Source organism: Monodon monoceros, unplaced genomic scaffold (assembly GCF_005190385.1).
Source record: "Monodon monoceros isolate NGI ecotype Baffin Bay Population unplaced genomic scaffold, NGI_Narwhal_1 Super_Scaffold_7, whole genome shotgun sequence".
NCBI lineage: Eukaryota > Metazoa > Chordata > Mammalia > Artiodactyla > Monodontidae > Monodon > Monodon monoceros.
The window spans coordinates 25,212,541-25,238,201 of NW_021703784.1; the positions used below are offsets into that span (position 1 = coordinate 25,212,541).

At 34.5% G+C, this 25,661-nt stretch overlaps 1 protein-coding gene across 2 annotated transcripts in view; it reads right to left on the minus strand.

The window, feature by feature from the left end:
• The window catches only part of GUCY1A2 (guanylate cyclase 1 soluble subunit alpha 2), a 426,391-nt gene that overhangs the window by 343,583 nt on the left and 57,147 nt on the right, over positions 1-25,661 (minus strand). For both annotated transcript variants that reach the window (XM_029206851.1, XM_029206852.1), the window contains exon 4: positions 51-769. In XM_029206851.1, the coding sequence (XP_029062684.1) occupies positions 51-769 (719 nt within the window). The remainder of the gene's footprint in view (positions 1-50; positions 770-25,661) is intronic.

The window sequence follows — 25,661 nt, forward strand, 5'->3', positions numbered from 1 at the left end:
ATGTAAATCTCCTAGTTCCCATCACCCATATCCAGTCCATAGCCACTTACCTTGTCTTTATTCTCAGTGCCAGAAGCCTCAGGCTTGGTCCTAATCACAAATGGCGTGGACAGTCGCAGCAGAACCCTTTCGAAGGTGGCATTAACCTTTGGAGAAACAATCTCGAAGCAGTCCTCAAACCTGAGCACTTTGTGAGTGTCACATCGGAGCTGCTTCCTTAGGCCTTCCCCCAGCTGAAGGACTGTCATGTGGGGGTCAAACATCAAATGGAAAGGGAAGGCTCTGCAGAAGGTGTTGATGCTAATTCTGAGGTCCGCAGGAACTTGGGAGGCTCCCTGTGGAAGGTTCTTCGTGATACTAGTATTTTCACATTGTTTGATAAGGAAAGTAAGACCACTACAATTGCCTGGGTTTGAACCATCAGAGCACAGTTTCTCATTTGCAACCTGGTCCACTTCTACATCCAGCTGATAGATTTTCTTTCCTGCAGCCTTAATCATTCCAAGCATTGCAAACCCCACAATGTGGTGAGGGTGGAAGTAGTGGAGCATAAGATTACCTTCAGGGAGCTCTTTGCATAGGAATGATGGTGACTCCAGAGTGGCCTGTTTTCCAAAAGAAGTTCTAATGTGTTCCAACAAAGCATCAAAGCCATTAAAAAAGTCCTGCAACGTGCCACCTACAGCTCGAAGGACTCTCTCATTCTCATCAAAGCATATATTAAAGAACTCCTCACCAAATCTTTCTTGAATTTCCTCAAACTTCAAACCTAGAGGTAAATGGAAGCAAATGTTAATAAAGTATAATACAAATAATTGAATTCACAGCTTTTTTAATGCTTACCAGAAGAGGCAGCTAGTGAGAGAAGCAAGAGAGGTATTTCCCTTGGGTACACAAATTTCCCAAATAGGTTAAGTCATTCATTTTGAGTTAAAGAAAGTAAATTTCAGTTCATTTTCTGGACGCTTCTAAGATGTTAATGAGCATAAACTTTTTGTTGTTGTTTTAAAATAGACTTTATTAGTGCAATTTTAGATTCATAGCAAAACTGAGCAGAATATAAAGATATTTTCCATGTACCCCCTGCCCCCCACACACACAACCCCCTCCCCTGGCAACTACTGATATTGTGCACTACAATGGTACATTTGTTACAATCAATGAACCTACACTGACATAATATTATCACCCAAAGTTCATAGTTTACATTAGGGTTCATTCTTCGTGTTGTATATACTTGAGTTTTGACAAATGTATAGTAACATGTGCCCACCATTATAGTATCATACAGAATAGTTTTGCTGCCCTAAAAATCCTCTGTGTGCCACCTATTCATTCCTCCCTCCCCTCAAACCCTGGAGCATGAAGTTTTTAAATGCTGCTAATCTAGCTGTTCTCTTTTCTTTTCAATACTATACTCCATTTGCTGTAATTATCATGAATAATATATTTTCCTTAACAATTTCCCTCATCGTTAAAGAATATTAAGAGGCTATTATAAAGTTGTTTATTATGTCCATTCAATATTACTATTTTACTTATCACAATTCACTTGTTAAGTAGAAAATATAACCAGAGAGGGAATCTATGGTACATGAGCAGAGAAAGGCATCAGGTTATCTTGCATAAACAGAAGTGCTTAAATTAGTAATCTCCAAGAAAATCATGCAGGTCAGCTAGACCCCAGGAAGTGAGAGACAAAACAAGGAATTAAAACTGTGGAATGATTTGCATTCACTCTTTCACTCACAAAAATGAGAGCAGACAAAAGTAGAGTAGGAATCTGACCAGACAGAGTTAAAAGTCTTTAAGTTTTCTCGGTTCATACTTATTCCAAGATGCTATGGCAAAAGGAAATCTACCTTATAATAATGGTTATAATAAATAAATAAATAAATAAACACACACACACACACACACACACACACACACACACACACACACACACAATGCATTATATAGTAATTAGAAGCAGAATCACACATAATCTAGTTAGATCCACCCTTGAGGAAGAGTACAGCACAGATAAAAGAGTTGAGTCTGTATCCTAAAGAAAGCTTCTATGTAGAGTCACCCTAGTGCTTCTCTGACTTTGGCTGAAATTAGTACATGTAGTTTACATATTCATATTTTATTTCGTTATCTATCTCATCTTATAAGGAGGTCCTGAAAATCAGACAGGAAAAGACAGGTCACTTTGTTAGTGTCCTGTTAGAATGCAAAGTAGTCTAGGCTGTCTATGGCTTAGTTTGCTGCTCCTACTTATTCCCTATGAGTTCTCCCCATCCAGAAGTGAGGGGATAAAACAGAGTCAATAATATTGTTTTAAAATAGAGTCCAAACACATCAAATATTTTTTGAGAACTTACCATAGAGTCTAAATATTGTGGAAGCCAAGTTAAGAAGTTAGTTTGACAAAGAAGTTCTTAAAATCCATGTGAAATAGAAAATTTAAGTGAAAATCAGTCCCATTATTAAGAAGCATTTCACATTAATTTTAGTTTCATAGATCTGATGTTCAAGAGAAGCTGAGAAAGTCACCTACTAGGATAAAAACATCACTACTCATCTCACATTGTAATGTTACAAGATTGAACTTCAACATATGTTGCATTCACTAACAATAATGCCAGCCAGAATTGATTATAATAGCAGTTTTCTAACTAGTTCCCTGGTGTGAAAGAGGGAAAACAAGATAGATGATATCCACTGCAATTTGGCTCCTGTTCCAACTGCTCCATTAAAACTGCTTTTGTAATTATTTACACCAATATATCCTGTTTTGTCATATTACTTAACTTTTTTTTTTTCCTTTAGTTTTATAGTGTTCATCAACTCTTCCTCCTAAATTGCTCTTCTCTCTTGGATTATAAACCATTCTCTCCTGGTTTAATTACTAGCTGTCTGAAAAGCCCTTCACTAAAACGTCTTTCCATACAAAATCCTTACATCACCATCACTATACTGTAACTAAAAATTTCTAATACATACAAATTAAACTTATGTCCCTTCAATGGCAATATTATTTGCTGCTATTAATTTTTAATTATGAAATTCTTATTAAAAACTAAGTTCAGAATAAATTAAAATTCCTATAATTTGACTATATTTGCTGAACAACAAAATTCCACGTGCCACTGAAAATGTTCCATGGATTGCTTCTATACTTTGCAGAGTTGTGTCTTAAAGGACTTAGGGTCTTTATGCACAGACGAGAAAAAGAGAATTTCTTCTAACTTGCATTTTTCATACATTAAAAATGCCCTCACAGTTATTAAGAACACAGATATAATACAGTAAGCTTATGTCCTATTTCCAAATGTCATAATCCCAAAGAATCATACAGAAAATAACAAGTAAGTAAATTCACCAGAAGCAACAAAATTAAAACTACTTGTGAGTACAGCAGTCTATCAATCCTTGCTGCTTTAAAAAGCACTTCTGTACCTAAGATACAATGGTTATTAAGTCTCAAATGATAATGCTAAAGCCTACCAGGGTGCTAAAGTAACTTGTATCAATAAAGAAAAACTAAATTATTTTTAATATTATATGCAAATACTATACATGGCAATTCTATATACACCACAGTATTCAATTAACTAATAAATATTTTTGGTCTCACAATTGTTAAACTGTGCAAGCTGAGAAAATAAAAAAATTCTTAGAGCTTGAAAAATTAGAACTAGGGAATGATCACTTCAACTTCTGCAAATATGCTATGCATCAATACCCAAGACTTGCACTTTAAACATCTCAAAATTTAGAAAGCACAGAGAAAGTAGTTTAGCTCAGTCTCACTCCCAAGGTTCCACTTATAATTGATGCAAACCCCCTACTTCCTGTAAATCACCTGAAACATAGAAACAATGCTCATCTGCTCTTATCACAAGAAGCTTGACGTTTGGGTATATAAAAATACATTTCTTAAAGAGGCAAAACTTACAATAAAACTGCTTTCATTAGCAGGTAAATTAAAGGAATTTTAAATTACTATTAATTCATCCCTTCAAAAAAATGAATAGCTTAAATTCTGACATCCTTTAACTGAAAATGAAATAGTGTGTTAATTCATGACATGAATCTTTTGTCCCTTATCCAACTTTACACTGTGCACCTCTTGAGGGCATATATGTCTGCATACCTATCACTAGCATAATGCCCAGCACATGGAGACTAAGTATTCATTCATAGAAACTAAACATTCATCTAGAATCAATTTTAAAGCTACAGTTGTGCCACATCAAAGGATACCAAGGCAACTAGACACATCCTTTTCTCTCATGGGCCCCCACAGATAATTAAATTACAGATGATTGGGCTATAACAGAGGCATACAGGAGCTATGACAGTATGGGAAAAAGAATGTCTGACTTTCTCCTCAGGGAGATAAAGTTTGAAAGATAATTTTAAGAAAAAGCAGGTGTTCAAAAAGCCAACAAGGAAGGAAGGAGCACTCTAACAGATGGACAGTAATGAAATATGAATGAAGCAGGGAGGTGAAAGAGCCCAGCAGAATCAGGGAAGAGCAAGTAGTAAGTGTATAATGGCTGTGGAGCAGGGGTGGTGGGATGAGCTGCTAATTAATCAGCAATGTAGAAGTTGGACTTAAGTGTGACAAGACCAGAGTCAAAGATAGCAGCCAAAGAGATGCTGCAGTGTCTCTATAAGGTTATATTGATTGAATTAGGTAGTTCCAGTAAGAATGGAGAAATTAGTGCCAAGCAGTGTGCCAAACATTTTCGTATATTACTTTAACATTTTAAAAATTCCTATCAAGTGGATATTTTTAATTGCACCCATTTTAAAGGTGAAGAATGTTAAGAAATTTGCCCATGTTCACCCAATTGTAGGTAGCAGAGCCAGGTCTCAAAGTGAAGTCTGTCTAATACTAGATCTTGTGTAATAAATATTGTGTGATAATGTGCACTGTATTAAATGAGTAAAACATCTGCGTGGGGGAAAAATGCATGTCTTGCCCATTGAAATATCATCAATGCCTAACACTCTGCCTGACATTTATGGGCGCTCAATAAATAATAGCTAGATGTCAGGTGAATTAATGCATCACTGAAGTCAATAGAAAGGAGCTACAAGGAGCAGTCAATGGCTATCAAATGCCACAGAGAGGTCAAGGAAGAAAACTTTAAATTGGATTGGTCAGAACTCCGGGGACCTTTGACAGAGCAATTTCAGTGGGGAGGTGGAGGCAAAAGACTGAGTATAATGGGTTGAGGAGGGTGGGACAAATGAAGAAACAGAATATTAGTTTTCAGCTGTATCAATAATATTATTGGAAGGCTAAAATTACTTATTTTATAAAATTGTTTTTAAAAAAATCTGGCCTCCATGCTTGGAAAGGGAAATGTTGCCTTCATTGAGAACTGAGTGAATAGAGAAACGTATGACATGAAAGATATAGCATTGAATGGGGTCCTGGATCCTCTGGGGGAAGATTTATTAATAAAAGAGGGAAATTTGTGTCTTTCTAGGTCCAGAGACCATCCTTATCACCCAGCAAATGTATCAGTCTCCACTAACATGGGAAAATACCAAAGCGGAAGGTATTTCTTCAAGTTGCTTAAACTTCAACCAAGGAGCTGAATACCTACCAGCTTATCACTTCTGTGAATTGTGGACCTCCATAATTACTTTTTGATTAATTACTTAGGTTTCATCAACCTAATATCTAAGTAATATAACTCAATGACAACAGTATCTCAAGTCCAAAAGATTTCAACATTTTAAGTAAACAATTATCCTTTTAGACAAACAATTATTTTTCCAGCTTTATTGAGATATAACATGGTGTAAGTTTAAGGTACACAATGTGTTGATTTGATACACTTAAATATTGCAAAATGATTAGCATCGTACCATTAGTTTACATCTCCATCACTTCACATAATTACCATTTCTTTTGTTGTGGTAAGAATATTCAAACTCTGCTCTTAACTTTCAAAGTATAATGCACAATTGTTAACTATAATCACAAGGCAGTGCATTAGATCTCCAAAAATTAGTCATCTTCTAACTGGAAGTTAGAACATTTCCCTATTTCCCCCAGCCCCAGGTAACCACCATTCTACTCTCTATGAGTTTGGCTTTTTCAGATTCCACATATAAGTGACACCACACAGTATTTGTCAAGAAAAAATTATTTTATCTAGCAAGACGATAAGATGTTTCTCAACTATGTTTGAAACCCAGATGACACTTTTATAAGAATATAATTCTAGTGCCATGCCAATCTACAAATAAAGTTAGTCTCTGCATCCAGAGATTTAAGGGTAAGTATTACATATGTCCAAATAATAACAAAGAAGAAAGCCTGGAAAGAAATCCCACTGCCCAAATCGTAATTTTAAGGGAAATTGTTTTGAATCTGAGCTATCAATACAGTCTCATTTGCATCTTGGTGAGGTGAGATAAGACGTTTGTAGTTAAGAGTACTTTAGTTAAATAAGTAAAACTGTTCGGATAACAGTAAAAAGAAAGAGTCTTATCAATTTTGCTCTTAATCTATGAAGGGTTAAACTGCAATTTTCTACCATTTTAGAGGCATTTAATTCTCCTTCTTTTATTGCATTTGTGGCATCCTGTCCCTCTCCAAAAAAGAACACAGAATAAATCATATATTTATTTTTAAGTGTAGGTGAACTAAATTAAATTTTCCTTAATATTTAAAAATTTTTATTATATAATTAAAAATAGCAAGACACATATTCAGATTTTAAAAACAGGGTTTTAACATCTTTGAGCTAACAAAGAATTTGCTAAGCATAGCATTAGAGGAAACCCTCTAACATATTTAAGATTAATTCTTGAATACCCAAAGGAATATTTATTATTATAAGTGTAGTAAGTGCTTCAGGCACAAAAATATTTGTGATGGTTAAGTTTACAGTTTGTAATTTTGAGACTATGCCAAGGTATGCTTTAAAATATACACAGGACAAAAAAATAAATTAAATAAAATAATAAAGTAAACAGAGGCCAAAAATTTTAAGTTAGAAACATGGCATAATGGAGATGATGCCAAACCCTGAGCACTGGGAGTACTTTTTTACCCAGAAACTATATCTAAAAAGCAGAGCATCATAAAAGTACACTCCAACAGTATCAGTTAGTACTCCTTGCTTTCAAACAGCAGAGCACATGTTTGTGCCTTTCTTGTAAAATACCAGCTATTCCCTTGTATTATAAATATTTGTCTATGATTCTTCTGTTGACCATAAACAGATTTAGTAGGACAACTGGTGAAATGTATGATCCCTAGAAACAGTGTGATCTAGAAAAAGAAACCAATGGAGGAAGGACTATAACTAAAACAATAATAGAATTTTCCCTGAACTGTAGAAGATTGTGAATCAACTGATAGAAAAGGCACAAGCTCCAGCCAAGACTGGTAAGAAAACACACACACATACACACACGCAAAAATCTAAGCACATCTGGTTAAATTCCTGAAATACAAGAGATAAAATCTTTTAAGTTGCAGGAAAGAACAAGTAATTTTCAAAAAACTTAAAAAAAAATGTTCTTCTTATTTGCAATTCTGTAAGCTAGATGATGGTGGAATAATATATGTGGAATACTGAGAGAATTTAAATCTAAGAATTCATTATCCAGACAAGATATCTGGCAGATTCAGAAACAATATGACTCAGTGAAACACCTGAGGAAAATAATTGAAAAAATACTTTAACCAAACAACAAATGAAACAGAGGAGTCCTGGTAAGAGAAAATGGGAAAAGTAAAAACATCAAGGAGCAATGAACCTTGCAACACACACACACACAGGTGTGTGTGTGTGTGTGTGTATGTGTCAATGACAGATTTTTTTTGCAAATTTGTAATATAAATCTAAATAAAATTACTGAAATAGAAAGAAAGGGAAACTATTGACAACTGCAAGGTAAATTTTATTGACAATCTGGAACTAAACAATCTCAGCAAAACCCAAGATTTAGGAGGTTAGGGAGAAACAGTGGGGAGGGGGAAAGGAGAAAATGTTCTAACAGCACTCTAAAGGTCTCTTCCAAATGGGATATGGCAATTAGAGAAAAAAATACATTCTTAGTAAGGAAATAAGTGATATTTTGTTTTAAAATAATGAAAAAACACATGGACCTAATTTTAGTAACAAGAAAGGGAAGCTAAGCAATAATGAAATGGGAAAGTAGAAGAGAACTTTCAAACTACAAAGGTTAAAAAAATTTTATATTCAACATGATCAAAATAGCAAAAATAAGAAAAAGAAAAAACAATGTAAAATGAATAATTATCATAAATCAAGTTGGAAGAAAGAAAATCAGTAAATTATGCATTTCATTAAGTGTAAACAAATAAATACCATCAAATATCAGAAATTCTCACTCCATATATAAGAACTGCATATCTATAAAACAACTTATAAAAGGTGATTTAAAAAAAAAGTTTGAAAATAAATGTTAGGCAAAAATTTCCAAGAAACTACAAGAAGAAAAAAAGCAAGGAAGGAGTAGTATTAATATCAAATAAGGTGGAATTAAGATTAAAAGTGCTAATCAGGATAAAGAGAGACATTATATAAAAAAAAAATCACAATTTACAAAGAAGACCTAAGAGACATGAACCTGCAACACTGTAGCTAAATATACAAAGTATTAGTAATTAGAAATTGATGGCTAATGAGCAAGGGATTTCTTTATGGAGTGATAAAAAATGTTCTAAAATTGATCATAGTGATAGTTGCACAACTTTATGAATACTCTAAAAACACACTGAGGTGTGCACTTTAAATGGGTGAATTGTATGGTATATGAATTATGTTTCAATATGCTTGTTACACATTTTACAAGCTAATAAAAAATTGAATTTTACTCTAATGAAAAAACTCTAGACATTTATAGAGGAAATTATAGTAGGATTATAATGGGAAACTTTAATATATCTCTCTCAGAATCAGATGGATCTGACAGACAAAAAAAAGCAAAGTCATAGAGAAATTAAATAAAAACAACAAAACAACAAAAGAAAAATGTAATAAAAAATGTCATTAGTAAATATTAATGTACTTTTTTCAGAATCAAAATATCAAAGATTAAAAAAGCAAAGTCATAAATAAAATAAATCTCAACAGCAATAAAAATAAAAAATTCAGAGGAAAAATGAAATTAAAATAAATAAAATTTAATAACAAAGGCAATAAATGTACACATGTGTATATGTATATACACATGCATGCATGTTTATAGTATATGAAGATATTACAAAAATTGCTCAAGTACTTAGCCACAAAATTTCCATAATATGTTTTTAAGGAAGGATTTTGCAGATCACATTTTTCTAATAATAATACAAATAATAATAACACTACAGCTACATGTAAAAGAATGAAATTAGAACACTCCCTAACACCATACACAAAAATAAACTCAAAATGGATTAAAGACCTAAATGTAAAGCCAGAAACTATAAAACTCTTAGAGGAAAACATAGGCAGAACACTCTATGACATAAATCACAGTAAGATCCTTTTTGACCCACCTCCTAGAGAAATGGAAATAAAAACAAAAATAAACAAAGGGGACTTAATGAAACTTCAAAGCTTTTGCACAGCAAAGGAAACCATAAACGAGACCAAAAGACAACCCTCAGAATGGGATAAAATATTTGCAAATGAAGCCACTGACAAAGGATTAGTCTCTAAAATTTACAAGCAGCTCATGCAGCTCAATATCAAAAACACAACCCAGTCCAAAAACGGGCAGAAGACCTAAATAAACATTTCTCGAAAGAAGATATACAGATATCCAACAAACACATGAAAGGATGCTCAACATCATTAATCATTAGAGAAATGCAAATCAAAACCACAATTAGGTATCACCTCACACCAGTCAGAATGGCCATCATCAAAAGATCTACAAACAAAAAATGCTGGAGAGAATGTGGAGAAAAGGGAACCCTCTTGCACTGTTGGTGGGAATGTAAATTGGTACAGCCACTATGTAGAACAGTATGGAGGTTCCCTAAAAAACTGAAAATAAAACTACCATACGACCCAGCAATCCCACTACTAGGCATATACTCTGAGAAAACTATAATTCAAAGAGTCATGTACCACAATGTTCACTGCAGCTCTATTTACAATAGCCAGGACATGGAAGCAACCTAAATGTCCATCAGTAGATGAATGGATAAAGAAGATGTGGCACATATGTACAATGGGATATTTCTCAGCCATAAAAATAAACAAAATCGAGTTATTTGTAGTGAGGTGGATGAACCTAGAGTCTGTCATACAGAGTGAAGTAAGTCAGAAAGAGAAAAACAAATACCATATGCTAACACCACATATATATGGAGTCTAAAAAAAAAAAAAAAGAAAAAAAGGTTCTGAAGAACCTAGGGGCAGGACAGGAATAAAGACGCAGGCGTAGAGAATGGACTTGACACGGGGAGGGAGAAGGGTAAGCTGAGACGAAGTGAGAGAATGGCATGGACTTATATATACTACCAAATGTAAAATAGATAGCTAGTGGGAAGCAGCCACATAGCACAGGGAGATCAGCTCAGTGCTTTGTGACCACCTAGAGGGGTGGGATAGGGAGGGTGGGAGGGAAACACAACAGGGAGGAGATATGGGGTTATATGTATATGGATAGCTGATTCACTTTTTTATAAAACAAAAACTAACACACCATTGTAAAGCAATTATACTCCAATAAAGATGTTAAAAAATAATAATAATGAACACATATGTGAGAAAAAGGTAACCAAAAATTTATCTATTTAGAAGTTAAACAGTACCCTTCCTTGTATTAAAAAGAAAACATTGAAATTATAACTTCTAGAAATCAATGAAAAGGAAACTAATTCATTCAAAATCCTATGAGGCACAACAAAAACTGTATTCAAACAAAAATATATGTCATAGATACTTTCAGCAACAAAATAATAAGTAAATAAAAACTTTCAATTAAGAAAATTAAGTTTAAAATTAAACTATAAAAGCTGAAATTAGTAGATTAGAACTAAATTAGGAGTGAGAAAGAAGACATAGTATATATTAAGGAGAAACAGAGGAATCAAAATAGAACCATACAACGTTCTGCCAACAAATGTGTAAATGTAATATAAATGGATAATTTTTCATCAAAACATAAATGACAAAAATTGACCCAAGAAGAAATGGGTTTTGGATAGCCTTTAAGAAAATTGATAATTCCAAAGTGATTTAAATATTTCCAGGCCGCCATAGAAAACAATTAAAACTACTCAATTCTTTTTATTAAGCCCACATAACTTTAATGCCAAAACTTGATACAGTATACTAAGACCATTTTCTCTTATGAATATTTGCTAAAATAGTAGCAAATGGAGTCTAGCTATTTATAAAAGAGTAATACTTAATGACCAAGTACTGTTCATGTCAGAAAAGAAAAAGTAGTTCAATAGTAGAAAATCTATCAGCGTAAAGTATGACGTTTATAAAATTAAATGAGAAAATAATATTGTTTTATCAGTAGATTCTGAAAAGTCTGAAATTGAACAGCTTTAATAAAAATTTTGAGCAAAACAGGGATATAGAGAAGCTGCTGAAACATAATAAATTCTGCTCTTCAAAAACCAGAAGCAAAGCTTATTCTAAATGGTAAAATACTAAGAACATTTCAACTAAAATCAGAAATTAGGTAAATAAGCTTGTTATCACCATTGTTATTCAATATTATCTTGGAGGTTCTAGCAGATGCTATGAGATATAAGGAACAATAAAATTATCTCTTTTTGCTAATGAAGATTGTACACTTAGAAAACCTAGAAAGCCTTTTAATTTCAAGGCTCTTTCTTGCTTTTTTTTGGTGCCCAAAACACAACATTATTTTATAGAAAAAAATACCTACTAGAATTAATAAGAAAACATTGTAAATAACTGAATATAAAATAAACATAGAATCAATAGCTTTTCTCTATATTAGCAGTAAGGATCAAGAAGTAGAAATGGGGAAATATTCTATTCAAAGTAGCAATGAAAATTATAAAATCATAGGAATACACTAATAAGAAAGGCATAGAACTTATATTAAGAAAACTATTAAATCTTAACACAGAAAACAGAAACTGAACAAATGGAAAAAGTTTCCAAATTTCAAGATGCAAAGACCTTACATTATAAAAATATCAATTCCCCCAAATTAATATGAGTTTAATGCATTTCTAATTATAGTCTCAACATGTTTTCTTATTAATACAGTAATTTTAAGATTCATATGGGAGAATAAATTCTTAGAATAGCCCAAAAATTCATGAATAAGAAGACTACTGAGTAAGAACCAGATATTAGAATAAATGAAATGCACTGTAATTACAATTTTTATTTCTATAGAAACAAACGAAGAGATTATTAGGTCAGAATAGAGAATTCAGAATCAAATCTGTGTATATAATTTTTAACGTACCACAAAAGAGTATTTTAATTCAATGGGGAAAGAATGGTTTATTTAATACATGGCGCTAGCCATCTGGAAAACAATAAAATTAAATCCCATCTCACAACACACACACAAAAAAATCAAATTCAAGTTCAATTAAAAATTTAAAATGTAAAAGACAAAACAATAAATATTTTAGAAGAAAATCTAGGGGACTTTATGTATGTGTTAACCAAAACTGGCAAACAAACATACAAAAAGACATAAAGACATATTTGATTTTGTATGATAAAAAGCTAAGCTAAAACTGTCAGAATAATATATAGAATACAATTTTATTCTAGTAAAAATATAAGTATGTGCGTGTGTGTGTGTGTGTGTGTGTGTGGTACGTCTCCCCTGACATTCTGCTAGCCTCTCTATCTTAAATACAACTAATTTGTTTCAGACCACCACTATCAACCATCTAGAATTATTTCAACAGCTTCCTAATCACTCTGCTTTCTAATCTCTCTGCAATCCATTCTGTATGCGTCTTTTCAATATCATAAATCTTATCATATAATTTCTCTACTTAAAGCCCTCCAATAATTATCCTTTGGCCTCAGAATAAAGTCCAAACTCAGCAGGGCTTGATCCAGCCCTTACTTACAGACCCAACCTCATCTCTCCCAATTTCCTCACTTCAAATCTCTGTATAAGCCACTATGACCCACTTGAAGTTTCCTGAACATGCTCAACAATGTCTCTCTGACAGGTTTCTGTCCATGCTACTTTTGTGCTTCGTTTTGCTCTGTTTTGTGTTTTAATAGAATTCTGTTCTCCCACCTACTCCACTTAAGTAGTTATCTGCTTACACTCATCTTGCAGATCCTTACACCTAAATTCCTCCAGAATACTTTCCTTGACTCTCAAAGACTAAGATGGATGCTTCTACTTCTTCAGTTTCCAAAGCACTTTGTGAATACCCCCATCCTAGCATTTGTCACACAACAGTTGCTGGCTTGTCCACCCCTTCAATCTGACTTAATCTCTTTGAAAACAAAGGTTATATCCTCTTCACCATTCATTCAATTATTATTTTTTAAAAATGAGAATACCTGCTCTGTATCAGTCTCAGTGCTGAGCACTAGGGAAACTATCATGATCAGAATAGATGTGGGTCTTACCCTTATTGAGCTATGTGAAAGATAGTCTAATCCAGTAGTTGTACACATAATCCAACAACTGTACATAGAAACCACATGATGATAGGTGTTGGAATGATAAGTTGCAGAATGATATGAGAGCATATAACAGGGACCTAATGTAATCTACTGGGTCAAAGAAAGCTTCCTTTAAAAAGTGACACATATGAAAGATAAGTAAAAGTCAACTAGGCAGCCAAGAAGGAGGAAAGAAAGGCCATTCCAGACCAAAGGAACATGTATGCGAAAGTCCTGGAAGAGAAACTAAAATGAAGCTTTTGAGAAACTAAATGAAGACCACTATTGTAATCCTAATCCCTGGCACAGTGCCTGTTTGTAGTAAATTTTTTGAATGGATAGATAAAAGAATCAATCAATGAATGAACAAATAAATACGTCTGTGTATGACTGACCACATGTCTGTATAATATATATATATCATATACAATGTATGTATTATATAATACTTACACTGGATATATCAATAGATGCTTGTATGGGCGCATATGTATAGGTTTTCCATTGCTGTTTTTCACGTCCTTCAATATTCACTGGCAGTTCTTTTTACACAAGTGGGCTAGTTATGCTAAAAGACTAATTTAATAGGTGTGAAGCTTACTATTTGACAAATTCTTTTTCCATTGCCAACAAATAGCCACAGGTGAGAACTAAGAAATGGACAGACTCAGGGCAGCACATGTATAATCAGGCAGCATTATCAGGGCTCTGTGCTATGCTTGCTATCAGAAGCTGCCCACCTGTCAGGTGACTAAGGGCTCATCACATTTCCCAGTCTTCCTTCCCCAGCACCCTGACATGTTGTTGTGTAAGACACTAAGCCAAGAGCCCCACAGCAGTGTGGTACATTCAAAGAATGCATAAAGATGAGCTAATTAAAAAGAGGAACTGCAGGAGCACCTGCCTCAGCCTTGTACCCACACTTGGCCCCTGCTTCTGAAATGCAAGCTGCCACATTGTGAAAATGTGTCAATGTCTCACAGGCTTCGGAATCTCCCTACAGAGATGTACTCTCATCATTTCTCATGCCTGCACTTTTTAGCAGTCTTTTATATGTTGGCTAAGGAAGAGAATTACTATGCAAATGCATAGATTCCTGTGTCTGCTGATGATAACTGGCCCAGTTTAAATCAGAGGCCACAAAAGTGGCAGAAGAAGAGCATAATTTCCAGAACGAAGGCTTCTCAGAGGGTTTACTCAGAGCTGTTAATCACTGCTAATGCCTCTTTAATTGCTATGCTTTTTACAATCACTAAATTGTGATCCACCCTCCTCAACTGCTCCAACCAAGTTTTGGAAGCTATGCCTCTATGCAATTTGTACAGAGAGGATTAACTTTTGGAATAAAAGTTGTGTTGCTGTAAATAAATAAAATTGATGGGAATCTGAATTTTTTTTACAACTTCAAACTGGTTTTCAGTATCATATTTGATTTATTTGCCCTGCTTGAATCACATTTTTCATAACCAATTCCCTTTTGATCACACATATAAGATATTGGGCTGAGTAAGAAAGTAATTTAAAGCTGTGAAAAAAAGATCAGTGGCATATATAGGGACTGAACCCCTAACCACTGCTTCTTTTGCCTCATAGGTGAGGTCACCCTAGGAATGGTTGAAGCTGGCACCCGAAGCAGAGCAACTGTTCATATGTGTTACTATCTTAAAGTGAATCTGACAGGAACACTGAGCTATGTTTGTCATACCACACCTGAAGATATTCCACAAATAGAACACAAGGGAAAGCCTGAGCTATGCAATAACTAACAAAAATGGTAATCTTTTAAAATTGGGAGAGGAGACAACATACACCTGAGTTCTTCCAATATTGTAATGGAAACTACAATATTTTTGGTTTCATGGCTTATTTGATAAAAAGTTATGTTCTTATGAATTCTTTCACATTTTTTTTGGCCACGCTACATGGCATGCAGGATTTTAGTTCTCCGACCAGGATGGAACCCATGCCCCCTGCAGTGAAAGTGCGGAGTCCTAACCACTGGACTGCCTCTTTCACTTTTCTAATACAGCATTTTGTATTACAGTTCATTTTTCTGTCCCTTCCCAATTTTTGTACATACTCACACATATATTACAGTTGAATTCATAATAATGTACACAAAACATTTTTGCCTTTTTTCTTTTTGTGTAATATTTCATCTCTAGTGGATGCTGGGAGTGTGTGAAGCTATCAGCTCTAGGCTGAGTCTTGCTCTGGTAACGGCTTTTAGCTGAAGACAGCTGCTTGGCGCAATGGCAGGATTCAGGCCCCAGGGCAGCCTGAATCCAAAGGTTAGTTTGGGAGGTGGTGAGCTGTAATACAAAGGCAAGGCATCCTTGCTTCAGTGGGGGGCAATTCTGGAGAGATCAGCTGAGACATTTGTTGTGACTGCACCTAGGCATAGCAGTTCAACTTCTCTCTCATTTTACTTTCTTCACATCCTTACAGGGCAATAGTCTGCTAAGTTGCAAACACGGGCTTTCTTTCATGAAAAAGGATGACTCAGACTGTGGAGCTATTAACCACAAAGGACTATTCTCAGGCCTTGAAATCTACTGTGGTTTGCCTGGTTGGGTCATTGATCCTGAGAGCAGTATCCAGTAGCATTCCTGAGAACAGATCTCCACCTCAGAGCCTGTTTCCTGGGGAAACAGAGCTATGATAACATTATAAACATTTTCCCATGCTGTAGCATAATCTTTCCACATAGTTCTCAATGAAACAGCTGTTTAATGTTCTTGTAAGCAGATTATCACATTTTAATTGACTATTTCCTTATAGTTGGACTATTGGTTGTTGCCAATATTTTGTCAGTATAAAGAGCATACAGAGAACAGGATCAAGCCACTTTTGATGTTTCTTCTTGTTTTAAACTATTTCTTAAAAAAATCTGAAGTGTGGGCTATTATTAAGATAAAGATATGAAGGCTTTCATTCTATCGATATTAAGGATTTATAGATCATAGCATTGCAAACATAAGTCCAATAGCAAAATATAACACCAGAATACTAAGGAATTGGGACAGATTATTTTATATATTATTGTTTCTTTAACCCAAGACTCAGAATAGGATGCTTGAGAGGCCCAAAGAGAAAAAGAGAACAGAATGGTCTACAATTAACTTCTGCAGCTAATTATACCGTACTTGGCTGAGTAAATCTGAATCTACACAATGCTAGCACCCAGTATATAATAAATACTTCTTGAATACATGTATGTATGAGTGAATAAATAAATATTCAGGTTGCTTTAAATTTTAATTGAAATTCAAGAAAGCTCATTAATGTAGAAATGTAGAAAATGTATGTAATGTAGAAAATATGGACAGGATACTGAGAAGCCCTTAGCTTTAAGTTCTTAAATTGTTCCCATTCCAAACCAAAAGTGATGGTGTTGGTAACAGTAATAGCATATGTGGTATGCAGAAGCTAGCAGAGGGACTAAGATGGAAGAGTTAAGGAGGAATAAAATACAGTTATAACTAGTAAAGGTACTCAGAGTCAACCAGAAAACAGTAAGCAAAGTTTGTTATTGCACCAGGACACATGCCACAAATTCATGGAAAGAAGTGCCAGAGACTGGAAAATATTAATGGAAATTCACATTTTAAATTTGGGGCAGATGAGGAACGAGGGCATGGTATATCTCGTGAGATGCACTGACAATCCTATAGACATATCGTAAGATTTATCCCCAGTTCTTGTCTCTTAAAATGCCTCAACAAGAATCATTTCTCAAATCAGGCTGTCTCTTCAATGATTCGTGAACATACCTTGCTCATTCCAACGTGTGTCCTGTCACTCACAGTGCCTCTCCTGGAATCCCCAAAAGAGAGCATCCCTCACTGGACTGGCATAAACAAGGGGACAAAGAGGAGAGGAATCCACTCCTTAGGAAGGAGAGGGAGGAAAAAATACATCACAGTAGGAGGCAAAGAATACCAAAAAACAGAAGCAGGAGAAAGGAAACTGCACCAAAGGCTTAGTTTATTTTTATAGAGATATTAATAGGTAAGCCTGGGGCTAACTTACCCAAAAGAGATATAAAACAAAAATGTCTGAATTTAGAGCTTTTCTTTTTCCCATAAACTTTTATCACTTCCCCACAACTCTTTAAGTCCTAAGAAAACAAAAGGTTATATGGGAGATCTTTCTTAACATCTGAAAGCAAACGAAAACACATTATCCAAAAGGTCAACCACAACCAGCACTTGACAGGAAAAAGATATTACAAAGTTGTAAGATCTTGAACTCACACTCAGTGATAAACACCACACTCTTTTCAAAGCACTTCTTTAGTACACTGCAGAAAAGAGTCATAATTAAAAGTCAAAAAACATGCTGACTTTTCTCTTCTTAGGCCACTCCCAAGCCTTGCCAGAATATTGCTGCTATTTCCTTTCTAGCTTCCAGAAGAATGTCAAAGGTCAACATTGTTTTGTCTATCCAACTAACAGTGAGATGGTTGGCCTGATGGCCTAGAAAGTAAATACACATTTGAGATTTTTTTAGCCTTGCGACCATGTTAACCTTGCTCTAAGTGCAAATCTTATAATGTAGGCAATCTTCTTTTTAAACAGTGAGCCAAATTTAAACTCCACTGTCTGCAGAACCTATACTACAGTAACTCTTACTACTAATATCCCTGTTTCACAAATCAGAAATACCCAAGGACTTATATAAATGAGCTAAGAATGAAGACACGTGAAGTCAAGTTCCCATGTGGCAATACTAAGATTTGCTCTATCTCACAAATCCCTCCGATTTGCCTAACATTTCTACTAAGGTGAAAGCAGGGACATTGGTTTGTGAATACTACTGTTACTTGATGTTTGCCTCCCACTGGCAATTAGATTCATCCCATCATTTAATTAAAAATTTTGTCACCACAAAATCAAGATTGTGAGGTTCATAACAGCATGAAAGTGTGTATGTGAGTGAGTGTAGGGCTTGAGGGGGTTGGGGGAGGGAAGTTAAGGAGACCTTAGACATAAGTAAGACCTGAGATGACATCTACGTGCCTCATGTTTGCTTATGGTCATAATAAATTTGAAATTTGAGTATAATTCACTTAAATCCCATTATTTCTATATAACAATTAAGGTTTTAAAGAATTAAATAGATATGTATCAAAAATGAACACCATTTACAAAAATACTTTGTCTATTCCAACAAGAGGGGAAGTGAATATCTAGTATGTGCTGGATTCTCTGACCTGTTATTAATTTAAAAATCTGGGCCGTGGTAGTAATTTTAACCAAATATAGTTGTAGTCACAGGGTTTTCCATCATCTTCTAAATAGTTTGCTTTAAACTCCTATTAGCTCATTTTAAAAAACTAAACAGCTACTTGGTGTGATATCTTGCTTCAGATGAAGATTCTATTTAACTAATTGTACAAACAGTTACATAGAGATGCAGAAAGCACTGTTATTAAATATAGAAACACTTTTATAGCACAGTGCAATATTATCTAATGACTGATGACAGACTGTGAATAATAATTTACTCTGGGTACTTAAAATGTCAGGGAAGCAATAAAAAAGAAAATCAGAGTCTATAGAAAAGATTATGTCAACGATGTCACAACATCTTTGTTATAACAAAAATGTCATAACATAACAGTAAGAGGATTACAAGCAGAAAGATACAGGTCCTAGTATAGACGCCACTCACTGTAGTATCAAAAAATAAAATAGATAACTTGAGCAGAATTAGTCAGCAGTTTTGTCACTAAGTCAGGTTATAAGGCCACAAAACTTGAGGAAAATAATATCCATAGATGAGCTCCAATTTGGACACTGATTACATAGAATTTGATGTTTTCACTGATGATATTAGGAACAGCAAAATATACTTAAGTATAAAAATAGACTACAAAAGCTCTTAAACTCATTTATGTTTGTTATTTTAGTTTAGTTTTGGATTTTTTTTAATTGGTGCTAAAACCAAATAGAAATAGAAGGTCCCTTTGGATCAATGATCTAGTTTAAATATAATTTTATTCAATAGTTTTTAGAAATGTTTTATTTTGATATAATTTTAAACTTAGAGGAAAGTTGCAAGATTAGTTCAAAAGCTTCCATATTCTTTTACCAAGATTCACCAATTTGTTAAAAACTTACCCCATTTGCTTTATTATGCGCTCTCTCTCTCACGCGTACACACATACACACACACACACCATTTAAGAGTAAGTAGCAGACACCATGTCCCTTTACCACTAAATACTTCACTGTGTATTTCCTTAGAACAAGAATGCTCCTTTACAAAAACACATAAAAAAAAATCATAAAGATAAGGAAACTTAACACTGGTGCAATACTATTACCTAAAACACAGTCCAAATTCAAGTTTTCCTTACTGTCCCAACAATATTCTTTACAGCTACTTTTTTTTTCTAGTCCAGGATCCAATGAAGGATCATATATTGCATTTGTATGTCTTGTGTCTTTCGTTTTCCCTCCTCTAGAACAATTCCTCAGTCTTTCTTTGTCTTTCAAACAATATTTCTCAGATACTTACCCTTCCAGACACTCTTCCTTGTTGGTGTGGTTACAAAAGATTGAACATAGCACCTAACCACTTGGTACCTACAGTCAAGTCGAAGAGAAAGATATATAGACCAATAGGAAGCACATCATGAAAGTATAAGCTGGAGCCTCCCCATTTTGATCAGCTCAAAACCATTGCTTTCTTTATCTTTTTTCTATCTCCCATTTGGGAACAGGAAAATAATTCTATAGTCAGAATCATCATTGGTAAAAGTTATTTATAAAATAACTTTTAATTCAAGGAGTTATCTGAAGTAATATAGAGTACTATACAACAGTATGCAGTAAAATCGTATACATACACAAACATGCACGCACAGAGGTTTGTGGGGGAGGGGAGTTTTTTTTCTTTTTTTTAAGAAATAGGCATGTTTCTTCTAAATGGAAGATGTGTTACAATTTCCATTTATTTTCAGAAATAGAGAAAAATTGGACATGGTGAAAAGAACTGTGCTCCCTTTCTGAAGTTGAAGAAGCTATATTCAAATCTAACCTCAATCATTTATTAGCTAAGTGATCTTAGGAAAGTCACTTAAAGTCTGGGCCTTAATTACTTCATCTGTAAAATCAGATAACAATAGTTAACTATAGACTTTAACGAGTAACAAAAGAACATATGTGAAAATTTTTCATAAAAAGTAAAGCACTGTAATATATATATACATGTATATATGCATGTACACATATATATGTGCGTCTATAGATGTAGTGATATACATAGGTGTATGTGTGTATGTACATGCACGTGTGGACAGACAGAGAATGACAGTGAGAGAAAGCTTAAGGATGTATTTGATTTGAATTTTTTTCCTGACAGGGTCCTCCCTCTCACCACTTAGAAGAGTGTTGAATCCCAAATTTCTCAGTTTGAGCGTGGGCCTCCCACTTTTCTTGGGATGGCTGTCTTCCAGTGGCCACACTCGAGCAGCATTGCATTCTGTCCACTAAGTACAGAAGTTCTATTCCTCCTGTCACGTGGCCTTTCCATGAGCTTCTAAACTGGCAGTGTTAAGAGGGCAGAGATTATGCCTGGTATTATCCCTTTCCCTTACTCACTGTCAAGTCTCTAGAATCAACACAGTCCTGGGTACACAAAGGGTACCCAACAAATATTTGTGGAATGGTGAACACCAGCTGAGATTTTTCCAGCCCAAAATACTATGACACAGCATCACTGGCTCCTTCTAGAGGTATTTGCTACTCAAACAACAGCGGGGAAACCAGAACTTACATCAACCTCCTCCATATTAGGATAAATGATGTTTAAAAAGAAAAAGTTCATTCCTGGAACTCTGAATCAGCATAAACACTATAGTCATGTACAAATCCTATTAGAATTGTGTAAATGAATTAAAAATGATTATCATTAACGTATTAATTATTTAAGCCCTTCCCCACTCTCTTTTACATTCCATTGCCTTATTTTTCTTCATAGCACATCACTCTGAAGTTATCATTTTTGTTATTTGTGGGGGTTTTTTGTTGTTGTCTGCCTCTCCACTTTCTGTTTTTCTCCCTGCTAGTCACCAGCACCTAGAACAATACTGAAAAAAGTAGCTACTCAATAAATATTTGTATTGATGGAAAAAGTACTTGAAAATTGTTTCTTTAATGAGGTAAAACATTTTCTATATTATTATATACACATATCACTGGATTAATAAACCTTTTCCTGTAGTTAGTACAACAATAAACTTTAGCTCAGCTAAAGCCCTGGTGATCATTTAAAACAAACTAAGGAAGTTTACAGATTTGCAACAAGGTAGAGTCTCTTGATTACTAATTTTGCCATCTAAAAAATTAAGCTTAAATATAGCACAAAAGCAGAAAACTAATGACAAATTAAAGGAAGCAAACTTCTAAATGCTTGGCAGATTTGCATCTTCCTTTTTATTAATATGAAGGATTGAGTATCCAAATAATGAAAAAGAAAGGGTATGAAAACAAAAACAGAAGTAAATAAAAAACAGTCCTAAATACTAAAAGTGAATGAAGAGGAAAAAGAGGTGTCAGAATGTTGTAGGAAGTACAAAGAATCAGGAAAAACAGAACAAAAAGTAGAAAAAAGATAGCAATCAGGTATTTTCAGTCAAAATTTTTTTGTGCACTAATCACTCAGTGGAGTAACTCACAAAAATCAGGCTCATTTGTCACCGCTATGCTTGATCTCTGGCTGAAATCCCTCTTGATCTCTTGTTTTATGAAAGCTCACAGACAAGTAAAAACTTCCCTTTCCCAGAGCAGCTGCAAACTCACTCTATTGCCCACTCTGTTTATATTTCCCCACCTAGGCTAAATTTGTCCTCTGGTGATTAATGGGATTTCTGGTCCAAGTAGTGGTGGAGAGAAAAATGTTACTAAAGCCAGCATTTTACTAAAACTATGTGTGACCCACTCTTTCTGACATTCGCTGAAGAACAACCTACCATACATCTGTGCAAAGTTAATGACGTAGGATGAAGAAAGTGAGGGACTGACTCAGAACTAGTATGCCCACTTATGCAAAGACAGGAGAAAATCAGAAAAAAATATGATGTCATAAATGTGTGGTACAGACAGTGGCAGTCTAAGCCAGCATTCCTCAGCATTAAGGAGACTTGGCAAAGAGATAAAGAGATGGGGGGAGGGGGGGAGGGGGAAGGCATCACTAGAGCACATGGCATCTAGCAGGAGGCATTAAACCTGCAGCCAGAAGACAAAGGGCAATGAGTGGAAGCAGGGCTCCAGTTCCTGTTTAGAGATCAAAAGCAGAACTAAAAGTCCTGAAAAGAAACAGAATAAGTGAAAAGAACTGAGTGGTGTACAAGGAAGCAACCCCCTCTCAGAAATAAGACAGAGAGATAAACCCAGATTCTAGAACCTCTAGTACCAGAAAGTATAACTTGGTACTAAATTCTCTAAGAATTAAACTAGAGCTTACTAGGCATCCTTGCCAAAGAGCAGGGTTAGCCTTGGAGTTAAGGTGTCAAGTTATGGCTGCATGCCAGAACTATCAGGGGAGCTTTTTTTTCTTCCAGTTTTATTGAGATATAATTGACACACAGCACTGTGTAAGCTTAAGGTGTACAGCATAATAATTTGACTTACATACATCATGAAATGATTATCACAATAAGTTTAGTGAACATCCATTATCTCACACAGATACAAAATTAAAGATACAGAGAAAAGAAATTTTTCCTTGTGATGAGAATTCTTTCATGTATAACATATAGCAGTATTAATTATAATGATCATGTTGTACATTACATCCCTAGTACTTATTTATCTTATAACTAGAAATATGTACTTTTTTACCATCTTCATCCAACTCACTCTCCTACAAACCCCCGCCTCTGGTCTGATCCACAAATCTGATCTTTTTTTCCTATGAGTTTGAGTTAGAAGTATAATTGACCTACAACACTATGTTAGTTTCTGTTATGCAAGATAGTGATTCAATATTTCTATATATTTCAAAATGATCACTGCATTAAATCTAGCTATGATATGTCACCAAACATAGGAATTACATAGTTATTAACTATATTCCCCACACTGTATATTTCATACCTATGACACATCTATTTTGTAACTAGAAGTTTGTACCTCTCAATCTCCCTCATCTATTTCTTTCCTCCCCACACCATCTCTGGCAACCATCTGTTAGTTCTTTGTATCTATAACTCTGTTTTTATTTTATGTTTGTTTGGTTTGTTTTTCAGATTCCACATATAAGTGATATCATACATTATTTATCTTTCTCTGTCGGACTCATTTCACTTAGCATAATATCCCTAGGTCCATCCGTGTTATTGGAAATGGCAAGATTTCATTCTTCTTTATGGCTGAGTGATATTCCACTGTGTGTGTGTGTGTGTGTGTGTGTGTGTGTGTGTGTGTGTGTGTGTATCTTGCATCTTTATTCATCTATTGATGGACAATACTGTCGTGGAGAATACTTCAATAAATATAGGGGTGCATATATATTTTTAATATATTTTTAAGTACTGTTTTTCTTTTTCCTTTGGATATATTTTTTCTTTGGATATATTGCTGAATCATACAGTAGTTCTGCTTTTAATTTTTTGAGGACTCTCCATACTGTTTTCCATACTGGCCACAAAAGTTTACATTCCCAACAACAGCGAACAAGGGTTCCCTTTCCTCCACATCCTCACCAACAATTGTTATTTGTTTTCTATTTGAGAATAGCCATTTTGACAGGTGTGAGGTGATATCTCATTGCTGTTTGGATTTGCATTTCCCTGATGATAGTGATGTTGAGCATCTTTTCATGTGCCAGTTGGCCATCTATATGTCTTCTTTGGAAAAATGCCTATACATATCCTCTGCCCATTTTTAATGTTTGTTTGTTTGATGTTGAATTGTATAAGTTCTTTGCATATTTTGGATTTTAACCCCTTATCAGATATATCATTTGCAAAGATCTTTTCCCATTCAGTACGTGGCTTTTTTGTTTTGTTGATAGTTTCCTTTGCTGTGAAAATGCTTTTTGTTTGATGTAGCCCCATTTATTTATTTATGCTTTTGTTTCCCTTGCCTAAGGAGACATATCCAAAAAAATATTAAGACTGATGTCAAAGCACATACTGCTTATGTTTTCTTCTAGAAGTTTTATGTTTTCAAGCCTTAAATTTTAGTCTTTACTACATTATGAGTTGACTTTTGTGCACAGTATGAGTAGTCCAGTTTGATTTTTTGAACATAGTTGTCCAGTTTTCCCAACACCATTTATTAAAGAGGCTGTCTTTTTCTCATTGTATATTTTTGCCTCCTTTGTCATAGATTAATTGCTCATGTAAGTGTGGGTGCATTTCTGGGCTGTCTATTATGTTCCATTGATCTATGTATCTGCTTTGTGCAAGTACCATACTGCTTTGATGACTGTAGCTTTGTAGTATAGTTTGAAATCAGGGAGTATGATACCTGTAGGTCTGTTCTTCTTTCTCAAGTTTGTTTTGGCTATTCTGGGTCTTTTGTGTTGTTATACAAAATTTTTATTTATTTGTTTCCATTTGCATGGAATACCTTTTGCTATACTGTTGCATTCAGTGTGTTCTTTAGCTCTGAAATGAGTCTCTTATAGGCAGCATATTGATAAGCCTTGTTTTTTATCCATTCAGCCACTCTGTCTTTTAATTGTATCATTTAGTCCATTTACATTTGAAATAGGTATGTAGTTACTGCATTTGGTTAACTGTTTTGGGGTTGTTTTATAGTTATTTTTCCTTTCTTTCATCTTCTTTTGTTCACTTCCCTTGTGATTTGATGACTATCTTTAATATTACGTTTGGATTCCTTTCTCCTTTTTGTGTGTATTTATTATAGATTTTTGGCTTGTGGTTACCATGAGACAGATAGATAGACAAACAGAAAGACAGATAGATAGATAGATAGATAGACAGATAGATAGGGATATATGATAGATAGGTAGATAGATAGATAGACAGACAGATAGATAGATAGATAGGCATAGATG